Here is a 21,790-nt window from a genome sequence, read left to right as displayed (position 1 = left end):
AGATGCTGCTGCAGTGCTTCAGGAGCTAATTTACTGTCTTGTGCTGACATTGCCAATCAACAGCCGCAAACAGAAAACTGGTATTCCTTCCCTGTCCGGCATAAGAAGTGAGCAAACCCACGCTACGCTGTCCTGCGCTGGTTCGGCTTTCCAGCTGCGCCAGAGCCGGTGTCACACCACTGGAAGCCACCCGAGCCCGTGACGAGACACCCATGGCGCTGCTCGGAGCGGGAGCCGGGCCCCCTCGGAGACGGGACTCCCCGTGGGAACTGGGGGTGGCTCTTCTCAACCGTCTCTTCCATCACCCGTTGAAGTGATCAGCGCCGGTTCTTTTCTCCTCCTCCATCAACGGTCAAACTCCAAAGCATTTGTTTGACGTCCTGGCCTCCATCCTGCTCGGTACTGACGACTTCTGCTCACTCTCTTACTGAAAGTCCCGGAACCTGAGGAAAACGATCAGTGCCGCTCTCCACGCGGGGACGCGCTCCACAGCGTCCCGGCAGAGCGAGCGTTGCAGACGCGAAGGGTTGAAATAACCGCTCTCCCCCACTGCATTTAAACAGACCGTCCCGCAGGAGAAGCTCCTCGGAGCAGCTGGTGTTTTGGACAAATGGAGGTGGGCGACCTCCTTGTTCTTCACTCAGCTGCACAGACAGCTGCCTGCGACCAGCAGCAAAGGAGCTGTGTGTGTCTTGCCAGAGAATCGATGTAAACTCAAAGCGCTCGGCTAATTCTGCATTGGGACAACAATTCTTCCCCAGAGCCTGTCCTCGGGCTTCTGAGCTGTTTTTAAAAATGAAATGGTGAGAGCTACTTCCTCCGAGGTGCCTCCTCTAGAGGAAACGCCGTTATGCGGACCCAGAACTGTAAACGTTTCAGTGCAGTTATTTTGAATACATTTCTTTCTCAGATAGCTTTAATGGGAATAGACAAAAATAATATAAAGCATCTTCGCAATCACTGCTCATCACAAAAAGGAAATGTATTGACTTCAAAGTAGCCTGGGTACAGAAAGGGAATTGCATCTTTCTTTGTACATACCATTTCTGGTAAATGCTCAAAGCCTCTTTGTTACAGCTTGGCACTGCAGGTGAGACTCACTGCACTGCATCTGTACAAAAAGCAGACTTCTTTTTGGAGATAAATTAAGAGGGACATCGAAAAGATGACAAAACCCACCCTCCAACAAGACCCGAGGCCTGCAAGTCTGGTATCACTGACACACAGGTGACTCCCTGTGATTCTCAAGTCTTTAAAAAAAAAAAAAAAGTCTGTTCTACTGGAGAGTGATGAGTGTGACTCCCGTGAATGGAGAGCGTGGGGCGGGGGGTCGTACCCACAGAGCCCCTCGGGGGAAGGGACCCCGAGCCCTGACAGGGAAGGAGCCGCAGCAGCAGAGGAAGAGCTGCCAGCGCCTGGGCAAACAGCACCGGCTGCCGTCGCACAGCGCCGGAAACAAGGAAGGGGCATCAAGAAGCTGCTTTTAAAAAATGTATTTTCATACAGGTACATGATGAACGCGGTATGAATCCGGTGTGCGTAAACCCCTAGAACTACCCCTACAGTCTCTGCCTCAAGGAGCTCTGTCTGACGGGCGATGTGCGCCGCTTCCCTCTACTGACCCGCAGTGTCAACGCCAAGGCAAAGCACAGGCTAAAGAAAAACCAGATTTATACAAGTACGCGATTACAGATTCTTTGATTAGTAACGGGGAAACAACCCTCTGCAGAGTTAAACAGGATGAAAAACAATTAAATAGTAGAACATATTTTAAAAAGTCAGATAATGCTATGCAAGTCTGTGATGAAAACAAGTTATTTGTAGCCTCCCCGGTTTATCGCTCTTGGGTTCCTGGGACAGAATCTCATCTGACCCTCTTTTGGAGAGGCTGAAGGAGACAAAGAACAGGTACAGAAATGACCAACAAGAGAAAAAATTACTCCCCCTCCAGCCTATTCTATAACAAATAGTTTGGCCAATAAAGTGGGATATTGTAGGAGGGTACGTTACAGAGTTAATAATAATGAATGTTAAATAGTTACAGTGTCAAGGATACCACCAATTTAATGATTGCAATGGTAGCTTCCTCTGGGGTTCCAAATAAATGCAGGTAAAATGTATCTGTCTTCCTCCGGGCACAGCTCAGGGCCAACTCACATTTAAACAGTGAAGACCTACAGAAAACACCACAGTGGACTTTGCAGGAGAAAAAAAAAAAAAAAGCAAGCCCACTTGAGTAATAAAAAAGGTACAAGCCAGGAAGAAAAATCTGATTCAGTGGTTTTATCTGTTCTATTCTAGACCGTTATGTTTTCTGATGCTTCTGAACAACTGTGGATTTTTTTTTGTTGTTTAATGTGTTTCCTGATGAATTACAAACAATTCACACTCGGACTGGAATGATTAGGTGGCTACAGGCTGGGAGAAGATCAAAGTAAGATTTCAGTTCAGCATACTCTGTGTCACAGGCGTTCCACTCTTGTCCGTAACAAATGGCAGTCGCTGTCTCTGGAGGTCCAGAGTTGGGGGGTTTTGTGTGTTGGGGTGGTTTGTTTGTTGTTGTTTTTTTTTTTTAATGACTGATAATTGGCACTTTTGCCCCCCTACCCCCACCCCGTTATTACTATCGCTGGATACAACTTCGTCAGGGTTCGGACAAGAGGCAGCTCTGTGGCACGGCTGGCGCACGTCTCACTGCTCTGCAGCGGGAGGTTCCTCCTCGGTCTCCTGCTTCTCTGGCTGAGATTCTGGAGGGATGAGGTACTGTACCTCCTCCGTGTTGATTGCCACTTTATCAGGTTGCAGCCATCGCTTCAGATGTTCTATCGTGCTGAGGGAAAGCAAAGACACAAAGTGAAACAGGAGAGCGACAAAGCCTCATAAGAATGTATGAAAAAAACGTCCAGGAAATCCTCCGTATATATTTCTTTCACCTCTGTAGGTATTCCTTTTGCCACAGATAAGGTCTATCGTGAGACTGATCCATGCGCCAGAGGAGAAAGCAGAATCTTTCATTCTACAAAGACATTCTGCTGCAGTTGGGCTCTTTCAACTACGGTTAGAAAAGTCTGACGCTCAGATTTTTCCCTGCGAGAAGAACCCTTGGCAGGTACGTCAGCCCTTGCACTCCTGACGCGCCAGTCTGTCCCTGCGGCCAGACTACAATTCCGCTTCCAGCCTTCTGGGCTGGACGTAAGAAAACTAGTCTTAAAACAGAACAACCAAACAAACCCCCCAACTGCCTAATCGTGATGAAGATTAGGAAATATAGGGGGGAAGGGAGTGGAACAAAGCCAAAACAGGAAGCATATATAAAAACGTGTGACCATTAATAACACCAAAAGATTAAAAAAGGCAGTATGTGGACACTTTAGAATGCTAACCATACTATGGATTCTATAGATGCTTATAAATATATACTAGCATAGCTACTGCCTTACAGCCTACCTCACCATATCTGCTCTGACCAGAACAGATCTACCCCTGTCTTTGTTTAAATGCCGGCTATAACCCTAAAAGTTCAATATTACAATTCTTAAATGTATGAGCGCGTGTGTGTATGCTCATTTTCTAGAAGCGTGATTCGGGTCATTCAGTCCTTCCACAACAAAATTAACTTGCTGTTTCACAAGAGCAGAATTTCACTTGGTAATGTCCTTGAAATTATCTGTGTGCTTGTTAAGGCTTGTCTAATTACATTGGTGGGTGAGAATCAAATACTTTGGCACCACTCGGGAGTGACCTCTAACTTCACAGTCAAATTCCAGGGAGGAAAATGCTTTCATGGATAACATCCCCAGCCTTTAAAAACAGAGTAGAAAGAGCATATATGTCTGCAAAAGCTTGTTTTTAAATATAAATCCCATTGAAGTTAACTGGTCAAAGAAAGAATTGAAAAACTCCTTATAAACATGGATTATTTTGCATACTTAAACTTTCAAACTAGCTTAAGTAGATTTTCTTCAAGGAAGAAAAATAATCTTCTTTTCAGCTAGAAGCAATCATGAAAAATGTCAGCTCAGAAAAGAAAAATACAGAGAGCACCATCAGTGATTGGAAATGCGAAATTGCTAAAGAAAAGGACTCTCATCTTAATTCATACATCATCTGTAAAAGGGTAACGGGTGAGAGAGCAGCAGCATTGTAAGAGAGGCGCAGAAGGGAGAGCTGCTTGGGAAATCTCATCTCAAGACTGGTACCAACCCTGTAATGAACTTCAAATCCCACTTCTCTGAAGCGGTGCTTAACTGGGCCCTCACAAAGATGTTGGGAATGACCTGGGGTTCACTTTTAAAGTTAAGTCTTAAAAAAAAGCCATCTGAGACACACTACACACCCCTTCCTCCACTCTGTTCCTTTCCTACCCCAAATGTGACCAGGGAAATTATCACGTAGCTTCCAGTTATTCCCGCGCTGGATCACCCCAGTCTGAGGGATGCAAAAATCAGCGAACAGCACTGAAAGTTCAAACCCGACCTGCCCTGTGTGTTCCCCTCTAGTACGATGCAAATGGTCATCATCAAACCGTCTCAGAAAGCCTGTGACGGCCTTGCCAAGCGGCACCGAGATGTTATTTTTGTCCTAACACTCCATCACAAGTCCTGGCAAAACCTTATTTTAGTTTTCAAGAAATAAAGTCTGCTTGCCAGCGTGGTGGGTGGTAATCCTTTCTCGCCGCCCTGCTTATTACCTCTCATCAGAGTCACGTCCCTCTACATAAAATTCAGACTCGAACTTCTCCTGCAGGAACCTGTCCCAGCATTCCTTCTTAGCCTGGGAGAGAGTGCGCAGCATATCCTTGGAGGTCACCTCTTGAGACAAGCCTTTAATTCTCATCAATCTTCTCTCTGTGAAGAGGCAAAGGAGGGGACTTTGTTATTTTTGTTTTTCTGGACGGGAAGAAATAGCTGGACTTCTATATCAAAAAAGTTAAATTAACTCTTCAAGACTAAGTCATATTTTAAAAGTCATTTTTCCCCTCTGTGTTTCAAGTCTGCATGACTGTATTTCTTGTATGTGTGTGAGATCGTATTTTTTAGGTGATGTTTCTGAAGGAAATAAGGTTTATGCAATCAGTGAACTCTGCTCATTTTTGAGTTTAATAACTTTCATGCTTACTGTTCAGTTTCCATGAAATCACACAGGAGGGTTCAGGTCGCACAAGCATTAAGTTCCCACAATTTCCATGCAAATTGGCATGGAATATAAATCACACTAATTGTAGTGTGAATCCAAATAATGCCCAAACTGAGGAAAAAAAAAAAGCAAGTGCAGCAGTATTATTAGTTGGGTATCTCATAAAGGAACGTGATATTGCAAATTTCTCAGCCACAGGGGACGATGCAAAGCACCCCCTTACCAGACACAGCGTAATCCAACTACAATACGCAAAGCTACAAGAAACCAAATTTCATTAATTCCTCCGGTCACAAAATCCCATTATAATGGCTTCCTACTTAAATTGGGTCACGTATTGACTTGTAATCACACTTTTTACTAAAAAGCATACCATCATTAGAGGAAGCGGGCTAGCTCACAACACTGTGGCCCGCCTGTTGGGCTTTTCAAAGGTTGTCTTGTGTCGCAGAAGTGAGCTGTCACCGAAAGCCTCTGGCCCTGGCAATTCAGAAGAGCTGAATTATCGTTATCTGTCCAAACATGCTGCCAAGCTGATGCTATGATTTCACAATCGCTAATCCTGGCCAGGTACTAACCCGGGACAGGTTTCTATTTCTGTTGGCTTAGCCAGAACGTACAAGAGAAACTTTGTGCTAGCGTTATGCTTTCACCTTGGCTGTGAGCAAACAGACACAGATCTAGCCTGAAGCCTCCTTGTGAAAATTAATCCACTGGTGTTTTCTGTACAAGTGAGAATTGCAGCAGTAATTAATACCAGAAGAGCAATTTATGTCTTGTTGCTGTGGCACCCTTGATCTGATACTAAGAGCTCTACTTAGTGCACTGTGAAATAATAGTCTAAGGCAAGATGGAAGCTCTAGCAGAAATAAAAGCTTAAAAAGCCACTTCTGCCACCCGTTCCTCCTGGCCTGTTTCTGTCTGCAGCCTCCTACGCAAGCCAAGACAACTATGTGTGTACTGTGCTGCGAACCAGGTTACAAACTGACCCAAGATAAAAATAACTCCCTAGGAGGGAAAGAAGGGGAAAAGAAAAGCTGTAAAGATGGAATATTTTGCTATGAGTGGAGGGAGTAGCAGTCCAACTGCTGGAGAGCAGAGGAGCCCCAAAGCTTCCTCCTAACAGGCACCAGGAGCATCCGTCCTGGGGCTGAATGCTGCTGTACAGTGAGGCCTCTGAGGGGAAGAGGAGATAATTAAAACAGGGTGACAAATTCCCTGGCCTTAGAGCTAAAGTCTGCAGCGCTTAGCCGTGCCTAGAGCGTTAGCTCCAGTACTGGTAACCTTATCATCTCTCATATCAAGTGTTTCTATCAGCTGTTACACTGTTCACAATCGACTTATGGCTTTATAGATTACGCAGAAGTTAAGAGAAGCAATCACGCAAAGACGATCTGCATGATCTGTCATCTTAAAGTACAGAGTCTAGCAGCCATGATTCAGGAAAGCATGAGAGCTTTCTCCCCCGTACCTGCCCCCCTCCTCTCCAACCAGAAAACAGGTCACGGAAAGAAATTTCACTTTTTTCTTTCCACTCTGAAGTGTCTCCCAAGACTCCATAAAAAGAATGCGACAAATACTGGTAACGCAAAAACACACAGGCTCTATAGTGAGTTCAGAATGCATTTCTCCTCAAGTCAGCTACAGTGGAACTACACGTTCTTCAGAGAGGAAACAGCAGTTTCCCTACCCCACTTATTCTGGGGGGAAAAAAACAAATTCTTTGGTTTGTAGTTGATAAAGAGTTCCTTTCCGTGGCACAGCCGAAGAAGCTATGACTGCGCTGCTCATTTCCACTAATGCACTTGCAGTGAGTGAGTCGGACGCTCTACTAAATAGTTGCGATGCATCTTTCCGGCCCGAGCTGCGAGCACCGTCACCTCAGCTGCGCCGACAGGGCCGTAGCTGTCACCAGGCACCGAAGCAAACAGAGCAGTCGGAGCCTCGCCACTCACCTAGGGATGCCAAATACACCTCTGAATCGTTCAGGGGTGCCCAGGGCTTCAGATTTGTCTGTGGGGAGCCACCCGATGCCCTGCCCTGCCTTCCTCCGTCGGTGTAGGAGTCCATGAAGGAGTCTGTAAAAGCATCGCTGGCATCCTTCTGGTCGGGACGCGGCAGGCAGGCGCAGATTTCAGCCCAGAGGTCTTCGCCGGACCGGGCCACCACAGAGTCAACGCTCTCCATCATCCTCATGGCGAAGTCCTGAGGGAGGGGGGGGATCACTGATGAACACCGAGCAGAGAACCCTCTCTCCCAGACCCCCCCCCATCCACCTCCCTCTGCCCAAGTCACAGCACCAGATGTTTTGGGGACCGCTCACCCCCCCGGGACGGCCCGGCCTCCCTCCGGAGAGCCGTCACAGGCCCCGGTGTGTCGCGTTTACACCCGGGGACCCCCTCAGGGCCCGGGGGACCCCGCGGGGAGGCAGGCCGCTCTGCCCCCGCCGGCCCCGCAGCCCCTCCGCACGGGACCCCGCTCCCCGCGGCCGCTCCAGCCCCTTTCCCGGGAACGCGGAGGGGCCGTCCCCGCACCCGCCTCGGCTACCGCTACCGTCACCGTCACCGCTGCAGCCACCCGCACCGTAAACACGAGAAGCCGCAACGGCTTCTGCCCGCGCCTCGATTGGCGTCCGGCTCTGGCCAATCGCCGCGCTCCGCCGGCGGAGAGAGGGCGCCCATTAGCCCGGCGCCCGGCGGAGGGCGGGGAATCGGCAGGGTGCGCGAGGGAAACGGAATCTGCCGCGGCGCCATCTTGGCGAAGGGCGGAAGTTGACCTGCGTGGAGGAGGCGAGTGCGCCGTTACACCGGCGTCTGGGGCGGCTGCGCGGGGCGGGCGGGACTCGCACCGGCTCCGGTTCGGGGGGGCCTGGGCCGGCCGGGGCCTGCTCTGGGCCGTTCCTCAGCGAGGGAACCGGGGTCCGACCGAGCCGGGGAGGAAGCGTCTCCCTCCGCCGGGGCGCAGGCCTCGTCCCCCTCCCGGGGCCGGGCCCGGGGCCGGTGTCGCTTCTGTGGGGCTGACAGCCTGGGCTGCGCAACGTGCGAGCCCCGGCCTGTCCCCAGTGGTATAATAAGGGCAAGACTGTCGCGAGGAGGACAGGCCGAGCGTTGGGGGTTGCGTTCCCCGTCTGGGCAGGCCGCCCTCGCCGTGGGATGAGCTGTCTGCCCCCCGGCGCCCTCCTTGCACTCATGGGACTGCTCTTCGCCAGGACGATGGCCTGGACTTCCAGCGGCAAGACGCACCCCGAGCTCGTCAACAACCTCTACAGTGAGTACCGGCACCGGCGCCCGGCCGCAGGCTACCGGTAGGGTCGGTTGGCGCCTACGGGTACAGGTGTTTAGTGCTGTACAGCGGTGCGCTGTGATGCTGTTCGTTCTGAGATGTTGGAGTTGACATGGCCTGCGCTTCAGTATGTGTCCCGGTCTGAACTTGTTCTTTTTATAATTGGAAACGAGATGTTAGGCCAGAAGGGGCAGGAAAGGCTATCATAGAATCACAGAATGGTTTGGGTTGGAAGGGACCTTTAAAGCTCATCTCGTTTCACCCCCCTGCCCTGGGCAGGGACACCTCCCCCCAGCCCAGGTTGCTCCAAGCCCCGTCCAACCCGGCCTTGAACACCTCCAGGGATGGGGCAGCCACAGCTTCTCGGGGCACCCTGCACCAGGGGCTCACTGCCTGCACAGCCAAGAATGTCTTCCTAATATCTCATCTAAATCTCCCCTCTTTCAGTTTAAAACCATTCCCCCTCATCCCATGGCTCCCCTCCCTGATCAAGAGGCCCTCCCCAGCTCTCCTGGAGCCCCTTTAGGCACTGGAAGGGGCTCTGAGGTGTCCCCGGAGCCTTCTCTTCTCCTGGCTGACCCCCCCCACCTCTCCCAGCCTCTCCTCCCAGCAGAGGGGCTCCAGCCCTCCCAGCATCTTGGGGGCCTCCTCTGGCCCCGCTCTGACAGCTCCATGTCCTTCTTGTGTTAGGGGTCCCAGAGCTGGAGGCAGCACTGCAGGGGGGTCTCCGCAGAGCAGAGGGCAGAATCCCCTCCCTCAACCTGCTGCCCATGCTTCTATCCACTGCCTTCCTTTTGCTCCCCTGGAGTGGTAAATGCATGACGCCTTTTAAAACACTGCACAACATGGTGTTGCTCTGCCCCTGTGGATGCTGAAGTGTCTTGCAGCCTGTGCTTCTCTCCAGTGCGATGCCCTGGGACTGGAGCAGCGCTCTGGGCAGCGGGCTGGAACACACTGAAAAATAGCTTTGAATTTCCCCTGCTGCCAAAGCTGTTTTTTCCTCTATAAAAGTTTGCTCAGTGATGAGGTGTGAAGGGATGTTGAATGTTTCTGCAGTCATCGCTCTTAACTTTAGTTTACTCACTGTGCCAGCGCTCTTGAAACCTGAACCGGAGTCTCCGCTTTCAGGAGTGAAAGTGTGACTCTATCTCTCATTCCGTTTGGCAGCCCCAGAAACACTGTGGGTGTAAGTCACCGTCCTCAGAGGGAGACTGGGCTGAGGGTTGGGACCATAATGAGATTTTCACTGGATGTAGCAGAAACTGAAAATTACGTACTTCCATCTGCAGTTTTGTTTTCTGTCTGTTCTCAGATTCTTGAGATTGAATTCTCCCAGTTCCACTAACTCCCTGAACTATACTCCCCCCTTCCAAATCTCCTCTTGCTACAAGAGAGAGGATTTAATTCCTTTCTGTCTCTGTTTTTCTTCTTCTCCCAGAAAAAGGGATAATTAAATCCCAGCGAGTGTTTGATGTGCTGTTGGCTACTGACAGAGGTCACTACATCAAGTATTTCCCATACATGGATTCTCCTCAATCTATTGGTGAGTACCTTAAGGCAAAGTATCGCCACTTTTCCGGTGTGCACATTGACTGTACTCGGCACATGGACAGAGGGGCGTGCGATGGCTCGGCGGGTCCAAGCGCTCTGTGCTAGCTGCTCTCTCTCCAGAACAGCAGCTGAGTTTTATGATGGGCCAGGTAGAGCAAACCCCATCCGTTTCAGCTGTGGGATCCAGAGGAAAGAACAAGGCAGCTTTTCCACATTCGAAATGTTCATTGATTGCTCCAAGTCCCGCTTAGGGAGTGGAAGCGCGTGCAGGCTGAGAGAGCTGCAGAGCGTTTTGATGAACAAGCTGAGGGGTGCAATGCTCAGGAGCTGCAGCGCTGTGCACTCGTCTCGTGCTTGTTAGGAATCCCACAGGAGGAGATTTTAAGTCAATGAAGTGCTTTAGTGCAGCAAAAGAGAAGCGTGTTTTCATATTTTTAGGGGAAAGTGGAGGAGAATAAAGAGCTGTTTGCATTGGTAATTTTGATTGTCATTTCTTTATCCCATAACTTTTGCCACTTGTTTCCTTTTAGGATACAAGGCTACAATCAGCGCACCGCATATGGTAAGATGGAATTTCTCATTTTTAACAGAAATGGAGGAAATTGTTTGTTTGCCATTTTTTATTTTCTTTTTTTTTTAAATACTAAAGTAGAAAGGTGAAACAGATCCCATGGATGTGATTATCATGCTTGTTTCTTTATGCACTGTATATAGGAAGCTTTTTTTCCTTTTTAAGAGGAGTTTGCCCTATACTCTAAGTTGCTTTAAAAGTCTGCTTAGATGGCAATTCTGTGCCACTGAGGTTAACCGTTAATGTTGTCCATTTTTTGCATGAGACCTTTTTTTCCCCGCTGCTTCACATCTTATTAGTGAACCTCCTCCTAAATGCTGTTCTGCAAAAAGGTCTTCCAGATCAAATGCTTGAATTTCACTCGGACAAAATGCCAGGTGTGCTGGGTTTAAATCAGAGCAGATAACGCTCAGAACAAGAAAAAGTTTTAGGAGAGGAAACTTAAACGGGATGTTTCACACCTCTTTGTACTTGTCCACACAGCATGCCCATGCACTGGAACTGCTAAAAGATCAGCTTGTGGAAGGTGCAAAAGCGCTGGATGTTGGATCTGGAAGCGGATATCTTACGGCTTGCTTTGCCAGGATGGTAAGCTCACCAGACTGTTTCTAGCTAGTAAGGAGCATCAGGAAGGGTAGCTTGCCACAGCTGGCATGTGCTTTTTGTGGGGAGAGAAGGGAGTGGGGGGAAGTGGTAAACTCTTCCCCAGAGCAGCTTGTAGTAAAAACAATTCCTTTGGAAAGGAAGAATTACTAGGAGTCCCTGTAGGCAGTGTCTGTGTATCCCTCAGGTAGCTAATATAGCTGGGACTACTCAACTTAAAACCAAGGGGGCAGAGTAGTTGCACCTCCTGTTCAGAAACTCTGCTCTTGTTTCTCCCTGGAAATTCTCCACTTCCCACAGTAACTTGCCCTATAAAATACATCTCTCAATATTATAGGGGCTATTAGGTGTTTGTCTGCTGTTTTTCTTTTCAGATGGGCCCAACAGGGAAAGCTGTGGGTGTAGAGCACATTAAAGAATTGGTACATGAATCCATCAGAAACGTCCAAGAAGACGATCCGACTTTGCTCAGCTCTGGCCGTGTAAAGCTTGTGGGTGAGCTGTCTGGGATCCCGATGCTTATTCCTTCCTGTGAATGTGCATTTGCTCTGGCTGCTTTCAGAGCTCGGCTGCTCCAAGCAGTTGTTTGTGTTGATGCTTGCCACAGTGGTGCCAGAAACCGCTGGCTCAGTAAGCACCGTGCCACACTGGCCGAACACTATGGTGTAAACAAGTAGTATTTAATGTTGCAAGCAGTCTTGCCCAACACACTCCAAGCGTGCAGTGACTGTCTTCATTCAGGAAGAGACACTCTTCAGAGGAGGGCAGTTGTACCACATCTGTGTTTTAGCTGATTTGAAGGGGTCTGCGCACGCTGTCGCGGTTTTCTGGAAGGGATAACTTGAGTCAGCTCTTCCTGTATCTGGAATCTTAAGCCTGCACAAAGCCGCTGTGTTATTGAAAGGCCCTCCTGGCTTTGACTGCTCCGTCTTACCGCATGGCTCAGTTCCAGAAATCTCTCCCTCCTTCTTAAAAAGTAAACCAACACAATTCAAATTCCTGTCACAATCTTGTTACTAAATTTTCATCATCTGGACTTCAGTTGAAAGGATATAGGAAGAATTATTTTTTGTGTGGAGTTGTTATCAGCACAAAAGTCTTTTCTGCATGCTTTTTCCTCCTGTAGTTGGAGATGGCAGGCAGGGATACCCCGAAGAGGCTCCTTATGATGCCATTCACGTTGGAGCGGCAGCAGCCACTGTGCCGAAGGAGGTAAGAGTGGTCGTGCTGGATGTCCGTTGCTGTGGGCTGCTTGCATCTGCAGCTGCAGAAAAAAAAATATGAAGAATTAGGGAACCAATGGAAGCTTCTTTTTCTGTCTGTCTGATATGGAGCTGGCAAGCTTGTGCTGTTGAAGGTGTCATGACCTTCACAATGTGGCTTATTTTTGTTGTCTCTTCCCCCCCCACCCCGGCTCTGCTGATTGTGATTTCTCTGCTTGCCAGCTGCTGAATGAATTGAAGCCCGGAGGTCGGTTAATATTGCCTGTTGGTCCTGAAGGTGCAAACCAAGTTCTGATGCAGTACGACAAAACCAGTGATGGGCAGATCATTGAAACGCAGCTGATGGGCGTGATCTACGTTCCTCTGACAGATAAGGAAAAGCAGTGGCCTCGGTAAAAATTTGCTCTTCCTGTGAGGAACGTTTCTTCCTCACAGCTGTCTCTGTGAGCTTGCTGTCCGTGCCTGCTGGCTTTACTGACAGAGTCCTGGATTCCTAGCAGATGCTGCTTGTGACAGAGAGAAGAAAGAGGCTTGGCTGTGGTAAGGCACAGCAGGAGGGCAGGATTTATTTTCTGGTAGATAGGGTGTGCAGACTGAGGACTCAAGCTTTTCTTTTTTTTTTTTTTGTTTTTGGAGCCTGTGCACTTTCATAAACACCGTAGCTGTGTTGATTCTGTCGCTGAACTGAAGGCCATGGATAGTAACTGTTGGTTTTTCTTTGCCTCAGGGATGAATTCTGACAGATGGATGGATGGATATCTCTAAAAGTGACCTCAGAAAGCTCATGAATGGGACTGATGACTGTAGATGGGCTGCAGGGTTTTGCTTTTCAAACGGAAGCATTCTCAGCGGATGCGCTTGCGAGGGCAAGTTCTGCTTTTGCAGAGCTTGTTACAGAGGGATGGAGAAAAGGCTGTTTCTCCAGCAGCAGGAGCAGGGGGAGGTTCTCGGAGGCCCTGTCTGCTTCCAGACGGTGAGTGGAACCAGGTAACTCTGGCTGTCCTCTCCAATAAGTTATATAGGTAACATCTCTTCACAGAGAATTCCAAACACAGACAGGAATACTTAAACCTTCACTAAAAATACTCTTTAATATTGACTACTCTGCCTAATGCTTGAAGAAAACAAGATGCAATTACAGTCTCAGAGCAGCAATCTACCCTGATTTGTCAAAGTTTAATTACAAGAGCGTGTTCTCTTCCTCTCTTGCATCAACTAATTTCACTGCTGGTAGCAACACTGAGAGTTTTGGGGTTAAGGAAGATCCCGGTCTCTCGGCTCTTCCTGCCTCGCGCTGGGTGCATGGGTGGGTTCTGAGCGGCAGGTGGGTGCAGGGAGGCGTGAGGGCTTTTCTGGAACCTGAGGGCTCTTCTGGAGCTGCTGTGGAGGGGGGAATGGTCTCTTGTGCTGGGAAATAAAGGCAATCCTGCTCAGCGCCCCTGGGCCGTCTGCAGCAGCCCACCTGTTCTGTGCCGGTTATCTTCCTGATGAATCACTGGTTTCCCTAACTTTACCCTAGGCTCTATGGGGTTTTCTCTTTCCTCTTATTTTTTTCCCCAAGAAAACAGAATTAGGCTTCAAAAAGCGAGCGCTGTATACCCTTATGAGCTGCTCATCAAAGCTGAGCCCAACAAAAAATTCTAAAGAACTTCATATATATATATCCTAAATATTAAAGATATGGTCAGAAAACGCACTTTTTTTCAATTATTCCCCTCAAATCCGGGCACGCACCCGCCACCGCCCCTTTCCCGCGCCAAGCTGGCGGCGGCGCGAACGCTGCCGGGAGGGGGGGGCGTGGCCTCGCGGCGATTGGCCGCCCCGCCCCTGTGCGTCGCGCCATGCGGCGCGCCGGCGCGCGGCTGGGCTGGGCGGTGCGGAACGGGGCCGGGCCGCCGGCGTTCCCCCCGCGCCCTCCCCGCCGCGGCGGCGGCAGCAGCATGGCGGAGCCGGGCCCCGGGGATCAGGAGGAAGCGGCGCCGGCCCCGAAGAAGCGGCGGTTGGCGGGAGGGGAGCGCTACGTGCCCCCTCCGCGGAAGCTGAGCACGGGGGTGAGCTTCGGGCCGGCGCATTTCGCCGAAACCTCCTACTACTTCGAGGGGGGTCTGCGGAAGGTGCGGCCGTACTACTTCGATTTCCGCACCTACTGTAAGGGCCGCTGGGTGGGCCGCAGCCTCCTCCACGTCTTCAGCACCGAGTTCCGAGCCCAACCTCTCGCCTACTACCGGGCCGCCGCCCGCGCCGGCCGCCTCCGCCTCAACGAGGAGCCGGTGCGCGACCTGGACATCGTGCTGAAGGTGGGCACCCCCGGGGGTGGGGGCTGCGGGGGCCGGGCATGGTTCGGGCTGGAAGGGACCTTTAAAGCTCATCTCGTTTCACCCCCCTGCCCTGGGCAGGGCCACCTCCCCCCAGCCCAGGTTGCTCCCAGCCCCGTCCAACCCGGCCTTGAACACCTCCAGGGATGGGGCAGCCACAGCTTCTCGGGGCACCCTGCGCCAGGGGCTCACCGCCCCCACAGGGAAAGATTTCTTGCTAATATCTAATAATATCTAATCTAAATCTACCCTTTTTCAGTTTAAAACTGTTACCCCTTGTCCCATCACTATACTCCCCGATAGAGTCCCTCCCCGTCTGCCCGCTAGGGCCCCTTTAGGGACTGGAAGGCCGCAATAAGGTCTCCCCGGAGCCTTCTCTTCTCCAGGCTGAACACCCCCAACTCTCTCAGCCTGTCCTCACAGCAGAGGGGCTCCAATATCAAGCCCGCATCGTGTATGGCCAGATGGGGTGGTTATGCAGGCTGGATTCATGCTAAATGTCTGTCTGTCTTGCAGAATAATGATTTTCTCAGGAATACGGTGCATCGCCATGAGCCGCCAGTCACTGCCCAGCCTATCCAGATCTTGGTGGAGGATGATGAGGTGGTGGTTGTGGACAAACCCTCCTCTTTGCCAGTCCATCCCTGCGGCAGGTTTCGTCACAACACGGTCATCTTCATCCTGGGCAAAGAGCATGATCTGAAGGAGTTGCATACCATTCACCGACTCGATCGCATGACCTCGGGGGTACTTATGTTTGCCAAGACCGCAGAGGTATCCAAGAGGATCGATGAACAGGTTCGGGAGAGACAGGTGAGAGCTGCAGGCTGCAGTATTTGGGGATCTCTTGTGTGGTATTTTCTTGAAACAGGTCCAAAGTGAGCCAAATTTTTGGTCTAAATTAGCACAGGTTCTCAAAACAGCTTGTAGTCATCTTCCTGTTCTTATTGTATTAAGCATGAGAGGCATCAAGAGAAAAAGACTGACTTAAAATTTAATTGATTTTAGTAATATTAAATCAAAAGGGATCTCCTTCCCGAAGGGACTGTGCAAACTGACTGGGATTGTGCAAACTAGTTAGAGAGCAGTTTTATTTGTAAGTGGAAATGTGTCAGTCATCTAATACTTTTTCAGTTTCAAAAGTTTTAGACGTTTCTGTCACTTTTCCAGTGGCTCTTGACCCAAACAGAACTGTAGCTGTAGGATACTAGCTTCCAAGGTTTGCTTCGAGGCTGTAAACTGAAGGTCACTGAGACATGGCCCTTGAATTTAACGTGAGGAAAATAGGCCAGGCTCTTGTGTTCTTGATTTCCTGACTAGTGAGGGAAAGCACGAGAGAAACTTGGCTTTAAGTAGCTGATTTTATTTTTTCCCTTTCCTGTTCAGTTGTAATGAAATTTGGGCAGTATGTTGCCTACAAATGTATTTCACTGAAGAGAAGGAGAGGAGTAGCTAGGATGGGACTCGGGTGTAGTCAGAACAGAGAGAGTTTTCTGTTCTGTTTTCTGAGAGTTACTCTTGTGTCTCCTCGTAGCTGGAAAAGGAGTACGTCTGTCGTGTGGTGGGGGAGTTTCCAGAACATGAAGTGGTCTGTGAAGAGCCCATATTGGTGGTTTCTTACAAAGTGGGAGTGTGCCGTGTGGACCCCAAAGGGAAATTCTGCAAAACCATCTTCCAGAGACTCAGTTACAACGGCAAGACCAGCGTAGTCAAGTGTCTTCCGCGCACTGGCCGCACGCACCAGATCCGGGTCCATTTGCAGTATTTGGGGCATCCTATTATCAACGACCCCATCTATAACATGGAAGCCTGGGGACCCGACAGGGGCAAAGGGGGCAAGATTGATAAAACGGATGAAGAACTCCTTAAGGCACTTGTAGAGGAGCACCGTTCCAAGCAGAGCCTGGATGTCTTGGGTATTTCAGAGGAGGACTTAAACTCCAATGCTGAAAATAAAGAACATGGTAATTCAAGTGACTGCACAAAGTCTGTGCAGGCTGATCCTATAAACGAGAGCTCCTGCCCTGCTGAGAACACTAAGGATCCTGCGGGAAATGATGTAGCAGCCTGTCCGCTGAACTCTGATAGCAACCTGAAAGCGCTTGAAAAAAATACAGAACTCGGTTCATGTGAGAATCAGGATGGGCAAATGGGAGAAAACAGTTCAGAAGAGAAGGACCCTTTATGCGTGGAGTGTAAAATGACACGGCGGGACCCATCTCCCAAGGAGCTGGTGATGTACCTACATGCCTTGCGCTATAAGGGAGCGGAGTTTGAGTATTGCTCCAAGATGCCCGAGTGGGCAATGGAAGACTGGGAGGAGTGATTGAGCACATCTGATGCCTGCAGACATTTCTGGCCAGGGAAGCATCTTCTAAAGACCTAAGATTGCTTTTCAGTGTGGTTGAAGTGAACAAACTGCCTGTGACTGGAGATGGGGTAGGAAGGCTGGCTGGGGCTGGAGAACTGTCCTGGCTGCTGACAGTAAAAGATGCGTGGGGTGACGGGGCTACAACACTAGAATTACGTTGCCCTTTAGTGAACTGGCATTTCAGGGCAACAAACATCCCTCGGCACGGGCAGCTTTGCCTTTCACCTCAACCTGTTTGGGGTCTGCTGTCAATCATCCACACAGATAATTAAGTGTATGCACTTAAAAGTCAGTACCTGATCTTTCTTCTGGCCTGATATGTGATGTTCTTGTATCTGACAATAAGAGCTGCTGGAATGTTGTTCAGTATGCAGGATTTCGTGTCATACACAAAATTATTTTTACTGTATTTTATTGTCAGACTGATTTTAGAACTCAAACATGATCACTGAGAATGCCATAAGGTAAAAACGGAGCACTGTGAAGCCAATCCATTTTGTGCTTTTTGTTTGTCAGCAAGATGGACTTTGCTTTGACATTGTTCTTTGAGAATTGGTTCAAATCAATGACTTTAAAATTTAAAGTTAGTAACTCTGGGGGTGGGTCTCTTTATATTGGGCCTTTTTTTGGAGGTACTAGTCCCAGGTTTTGTCTTTATGAGATTTATAAGGGGGCTGGTTTAGTAGATTTTTTGCCTTTCTGTTCTGCCACCATTCCTGTGACCTATCTCCTGCCCTCTCAAAAACATCTGGCTTCTCTTCTGTGAACCTATCGATCTCTATCCTGTATGCCTCATTGAACACATCTTCAGACTTGAGCAGAAATCCAAAGTAGAGATCAGTCTGCCGACTTCAAATTTTTTAAATATTTTTTTTAAACTGTGCTGTAGGCGGGTTGTTTCTGATTGGTGTGGAATTGTTTTTAATATTGCTTCAGTGTGACAATCAGCTTTGAAGAAAAACAAAAGCTATTTTATGAACCAGATGACTTTTTTTAATACTTTTTATATTAATACGTTTCCAGGATGATAAATACCACTATAGTTCTTACTTTCCTCAGTGTTTGTATGGTCACTTTTGGCCTCTGGGAGGGTTATTATAATTCAGCTGTCGCAGGTTCTTTTTTTATTTAATTTTTTTTTCTCTTTTCTGTATCTGTCACCAGTGGTAATGACCAGATGCAGTGACTGCTGTAGACAATCAAAACCTTTACCTGGGAAGAGCCATGTTGTAAATCTACTACCGCTAAAGGTAGTAGATTTATGAGCAACAGTTCTAAATTAGACTTTGAGGTGTCCAAAATTACATTGCCTGGCTTTTGTTTACGGGTTTTTTTGAGTTTTTTTTTTTCCTCTCTGCAAGAAATAACTATCTGAAAGGGATTTTACTGACTTGTGCCCGTAGATGGAGACTGGATGGTTGGACGGTCTGATGTGGAGCTGGAGCTCAGTGCTGTGTTTTTCCTTTTTCTGGCTATGCATAATGACCGCAGTGGGCATCTTTTAATTATCACACCTTGCTGGTCAAGAAACCCTGGGGCTTCTGTTTTCAAGATACTTTGTACAATGAAAATTTAAGGTTGATTTCACACAAGGAGCCTGCATCATTTCATTTTATTTTGGTTGAGAGCTGGTGCCCAACCGATTTTTTCCATAAACATGCACAAGAAGTCAGTGTTTGGTATTTTGCTAGTAGGGAAATTGTTACTATTAGAGATGTCTTGTGATAAATTGCCATCTAAGGTTAGGTCTGAGGTAAATGTCGTGGTTGTGGGGTGATTGTGGGCATAAAGTTACCTGTACAACACGTAGGTCCTGGAAGAAATCCTTTCTGTAGTACAGTTTTAGTTCGATACATCTTTTATGCTCCAGCAAAGGACCAGGAGGATGTGCATCTTCTGGCAAAACATGGTGGGAACTTGGCTGTGTATATTGACACAGAATTAAGCCCCGAGGCCTCACCAAGAGGCCCATCTTCCACACGATCACGCTTTTCTAGCTGTGTTTTAACTGGTCTGGTACAGGTGCCACTTGTGAGGCTGTAGAGTCATGATCTGGCCATTCTCTGCACAGGTTTTAGAATAATCTGATTTCCAGAAGGATTGTGGCGTAGTTGACCTGCCCAGCGTGTGCCTGGAGGGCTCGCGGAGCTGTTCCAGCTGAGGACGGGCCAGAGCGCCCATGACGTGTTTGACTGGGGGAGCCGGCTGGTCTTCTGGGGGCTCCGTGTTGCATTAACTTCTACCTCCAGACTTTCAAAAAATTAACTATTGATGGATTAAGCAGAGAGGAAAAGCTTTCCCGTATCCCTTCAATACAGTCATTTATGCTTTTTAAATCATTATAGCTTCGTGAAAAGCAAGGCTGGCTGCAATAATTATTTTTCTAAAGCGAACCTTGACGTAATTTCTGTGAGGCGCTACGATCAGTTTGGCCGGAGCTCCCTCAGCCCCTGATCTCGCGAATACTGACCCGCAGCGGCCGCTCGGGACCAGGCCAGCCCCGAGGCCACACTCGGTTGGGGTGGCAAAGGGGGACTGATTCAGCAGCGGTTTGTTCTCAGCAGCGTTTTGGTTCTGCACCGTGAGGAGAGGGCCGAGGCCTACCCCGGGGGCAGGGGGACCCGCGGCCCTGCTGGCCCCACAGCGATCCAGACACCCGGCGCCCAGGGCACCTTCCTGGCACCACCACAGCTGCCCCAGGTGGCAGCTTTGCTTCCCCTTCTTTCCTTAATGGTTGAAGAATCAGCCCTGGGGAGGCGGCAGCCTGAGGGGTGTCCTGGTGGGGGATGAAGGCCTCGAGTGGGGCCTACCCCTGAGGGGCAGCCTGCCCGGGAGGGAGCCCGGCGGGCCGTGAGCCAGCGGCAGCGACCGCCTCGGGACCCTCAGAGATGGGGGGAATGGAAAGAAAAAAAAAATGCATAGGGAGAAAAATTTAATTTCCCGACGAGGATGGGATTCGAACCCACGCGTGCAGAGCACAATGGATTAGCAGTCCATCGCCTTAACCACTCGGCCACCTCGTCACGGCATCCTTCTGCTTCGCCCAACCTATAAGAAAGTACCACGACGGCTCCTGGCAGCCTCTCCCACCCGCCGCTCTCTCTGCGAGATGGCGCCGGCCGCTCGGCCCTTCCTCGGCACGCCGCGGGGCGAAGCCACCGCCCGGGCACCGCGCAACCCCCTCGCGGGGCGGCCGCTGCCCCGCCAGCCTCACGGCGGCGGCTGCGGGGCGTGCTGGCGGGGGGGGGAATGCTGGAATGGCAGGCAGCGGGCTGATTGCGCGGAGGCCGCCATGTTGTACGGCGGTCGTCAGGAGGGCGGTTTGGCGCGGCGCGCAGGCGCGGCAGGCGGCGGTTAGATTTGAACAAGGGCGCGGCGGCAGCCCGCCCCTATGGGAACCGGTGGGCAGCGGCGGAGCGCGGCGGAGCGGGGAGGGCCCCGCCAGCGGCAGGCGACAGGGCCCTGACCGGAGCTGTAGGTGAGAGCGGCCGCGGACGGGGTTGGCGGCGGAGGGAGGCCGGGCCGGGCCGGGGGAGCCGCTGAGGCGACGGCCGGTGGCTGGGGCGGACCCCGCGGGGTAACGAGCGGTGAGGGGAGGGCAGCGAAAGGGCGGGAGGAGGTCGGCCCCGCCAGGGAGGGGGGGAGAGGCCTCCGTGGCAGGCCCGGCGCCGCTCAGCCCTTTTCCCGCCTCGCCCCCGGCGGCGCCGCGCCTGAGGAGATTCCAGAGGGGGCGGCCTCGAAGCGTGAGGGGAATCGGCTGGTACAGTGGCGGATAAATGCGGTCCTGATCCACGCGAAGCGACTCGCCTTTGGGAAGGCACCGGTATAAGCGATAACGAGGTGTGATTTAGTGATTTAGCGATTTAGCATTTGGAGGCCGCTCTGGAGAGGGCTGTCAGGGCGGTAAAGGAAACCAGACGGGGGATCGTGAGGGAAACTGTGTGAAAACAAAAAGGAATTGTAAAGACAGTCTAAACAGATTCTTATTCTTAAAGAGGGGGAAGCGGTGGGGATGCCTGCCTGAAAGCGGGGTCCCGGCTTTGTGGCCTCGGAGGCTCCGAAAGCCACGGCCTCTCCCGCAAACCTTTTTGACTGGTACCAACGTAAACCTGCTACACCTTTGGTGAGAAGAGTTACGCTGCAACAATAAAACAAGAGATTAGTAAAATTCGTTTCAGCAAATCGGCTTCCGTGTACAAGTACAATGCCATTCTGGGAAACTTCTCTGCCTCTTATTTGTTATACTTTCACGTGTAATGGTGTCTTCAAAGTCGTGTGCTTTTTTTTCTGTTTAAGCAAACAAATTTACTGGGAAAAAAATCTGTCCTTATCATGCTTTCTTGCTCTGCCTAAACATCATCGTTGAGCAAACATATTTCTGAAAAGATTTTTTCCTTTTCCCCTCCCCTATAATTTAAACTGCCTTGTGAGCCATACCCCAAAAATATAAAATAGCATTTTCTTTGATTTAGCATTTTGCTAAATCTAGAGCTTTCTTTTCCCTACATAAGGCTTAGTTTTAGCTTGGAAAATAAAAGTCAGTTTGTGGTTTAAATCACCTACAATGAGGTAACTGGCTTGGCGGACAAGGGAGAGCAGTGGATGTTTCTTACCGGGGAAGTGATCAACGTGTATGAATACCTGATGGGAGGGTTTAAAGAAGATGGAGCCGCGCTCTTCTCAGATGTATCTAGTGAAGGAATAAGAAGAAATAGGCACACACTGAAATACAAGAAAT

The 21,790-nt window shown here is 49.9% G+C and overlaps 3 protein-coding genes across 7 annotated transcripts; 2 read left to right on the top strand and 1 right to left on the bottom strand.

The window, feature by feature from the left end:
* Positions 1–1,278: 1,278 nt before the first annotated feature.
* Positions 1,279–7,730, bottom strand: CCDC32 (coiled-coil domain containing 32). Of its 4 annotated transcripts, none has more exons than XM_082485472.1 (4): positions 7,690–7,730; positions 7,092–7,341; positions 4,691–4,847; positions 1,279–2,830 (listed from the first exon to the last, which is right to left on the bottom strand). In XM_082485472.1, exons 2-4 carry the CDS (start codon positions 7,330–7,332, stop codon positions 2,692–2,694), a joined length of 537 nt encoding a protein of 178 aa, XP_082341598.1. In that variant the 5' UTR covers positions 7,333–7,341; positions 7,690–7,730; the 3' UTR covers positions 1,279–2,691. The 4 variants fall into 4 exon arrangements, with proteins under 4 accessions (XP_082341598.1, XP_082341596.1, XP_082341599.1 ...); XM_082485470.1 differs by having other exon boundaries at positions 7,675–7,696; XM_082485473.1 differs by having other exon boundaries at positions 7,671–7,695.
* A 251-nt stretch (positions 7,731–7,981) lies between these two features.
* Positions 7,982–14,172, top strand: LOC309673342 (protein-L-isoaspartate(D-aspartate) O-methyltransferase-like). 2 transcript variants are annotated; one of them, XM_082485093.1, is made up of 8 exons: positions 7,982–8,403; positions 9,857–9,961; positions 10,500–10,531; positions 11,024–11,128; positions 11,518–11,638; positions 12,270–12,355; positions 12,589–12,758; positions 13,094–14,172. In XM_082485093.1, exons 1-8 carry the CDS (start codon positions 8,289–8,291, stop codon positions 13,104–13,106), a joined length of 747 nt encoding a protein of 248 aa, XP_082341219.1. In that variant the 5' UTR covers positions 7,982–8,288; the 3' UTR covers positions 13,107–14,172. The 2 variants fall into 2 exon arrangements, with proteins under 2 accessions (XP_082341219.1, XP_082341220.1); XM_082485094.1 differs by lacking the exon at positions 13,094–14,172 and having other exon boundaries at positions 12,589–13,082.
* Positions 14,173–14,258: 86 nt separating this feature from the next.
* RPUSD2 (RNA pseudouridine synthase domain containing 2) lies at positions 14,259–19,328 on the top strand. Its single transcript, XM_082485799.1, has 3 exons — positions 14,259–14,663; positions 15,198–15,494; positions 16,216–19,328. The coding sequence occupies exons 1-3, from the start codon at positions 14,307–14,309 to the stop codon at positions 17,005–17,007; spliced, it is 1,446 nt and encodes a 481-aa protein (XP_082341925.1). The 5' UTR covers positions 14,259–14,306; the 3' UTR covers positions 17,008–19,328.
* The last annotated feature ends 2,462 nt before the right edge of the window (positions 19,329–21,790 follow it).

This window comes from Vanellus vanellus, assembly GCF_965231255.1.
Source record: "Vanellus vanellus genome assembly, chromosome: 6".
Classification (NCBI taxonomy): Eukaryota; Metazoa; Chordata; class Aves; order Charadriiformes; family Charadriidae; genus Vanellus; species Vanellus vanellus.
The sequence above is the reverse complement of the archived record's forward strand: the minus strand, read 5'-3'. Positions and strand labels throughout refer to the sequence as shown.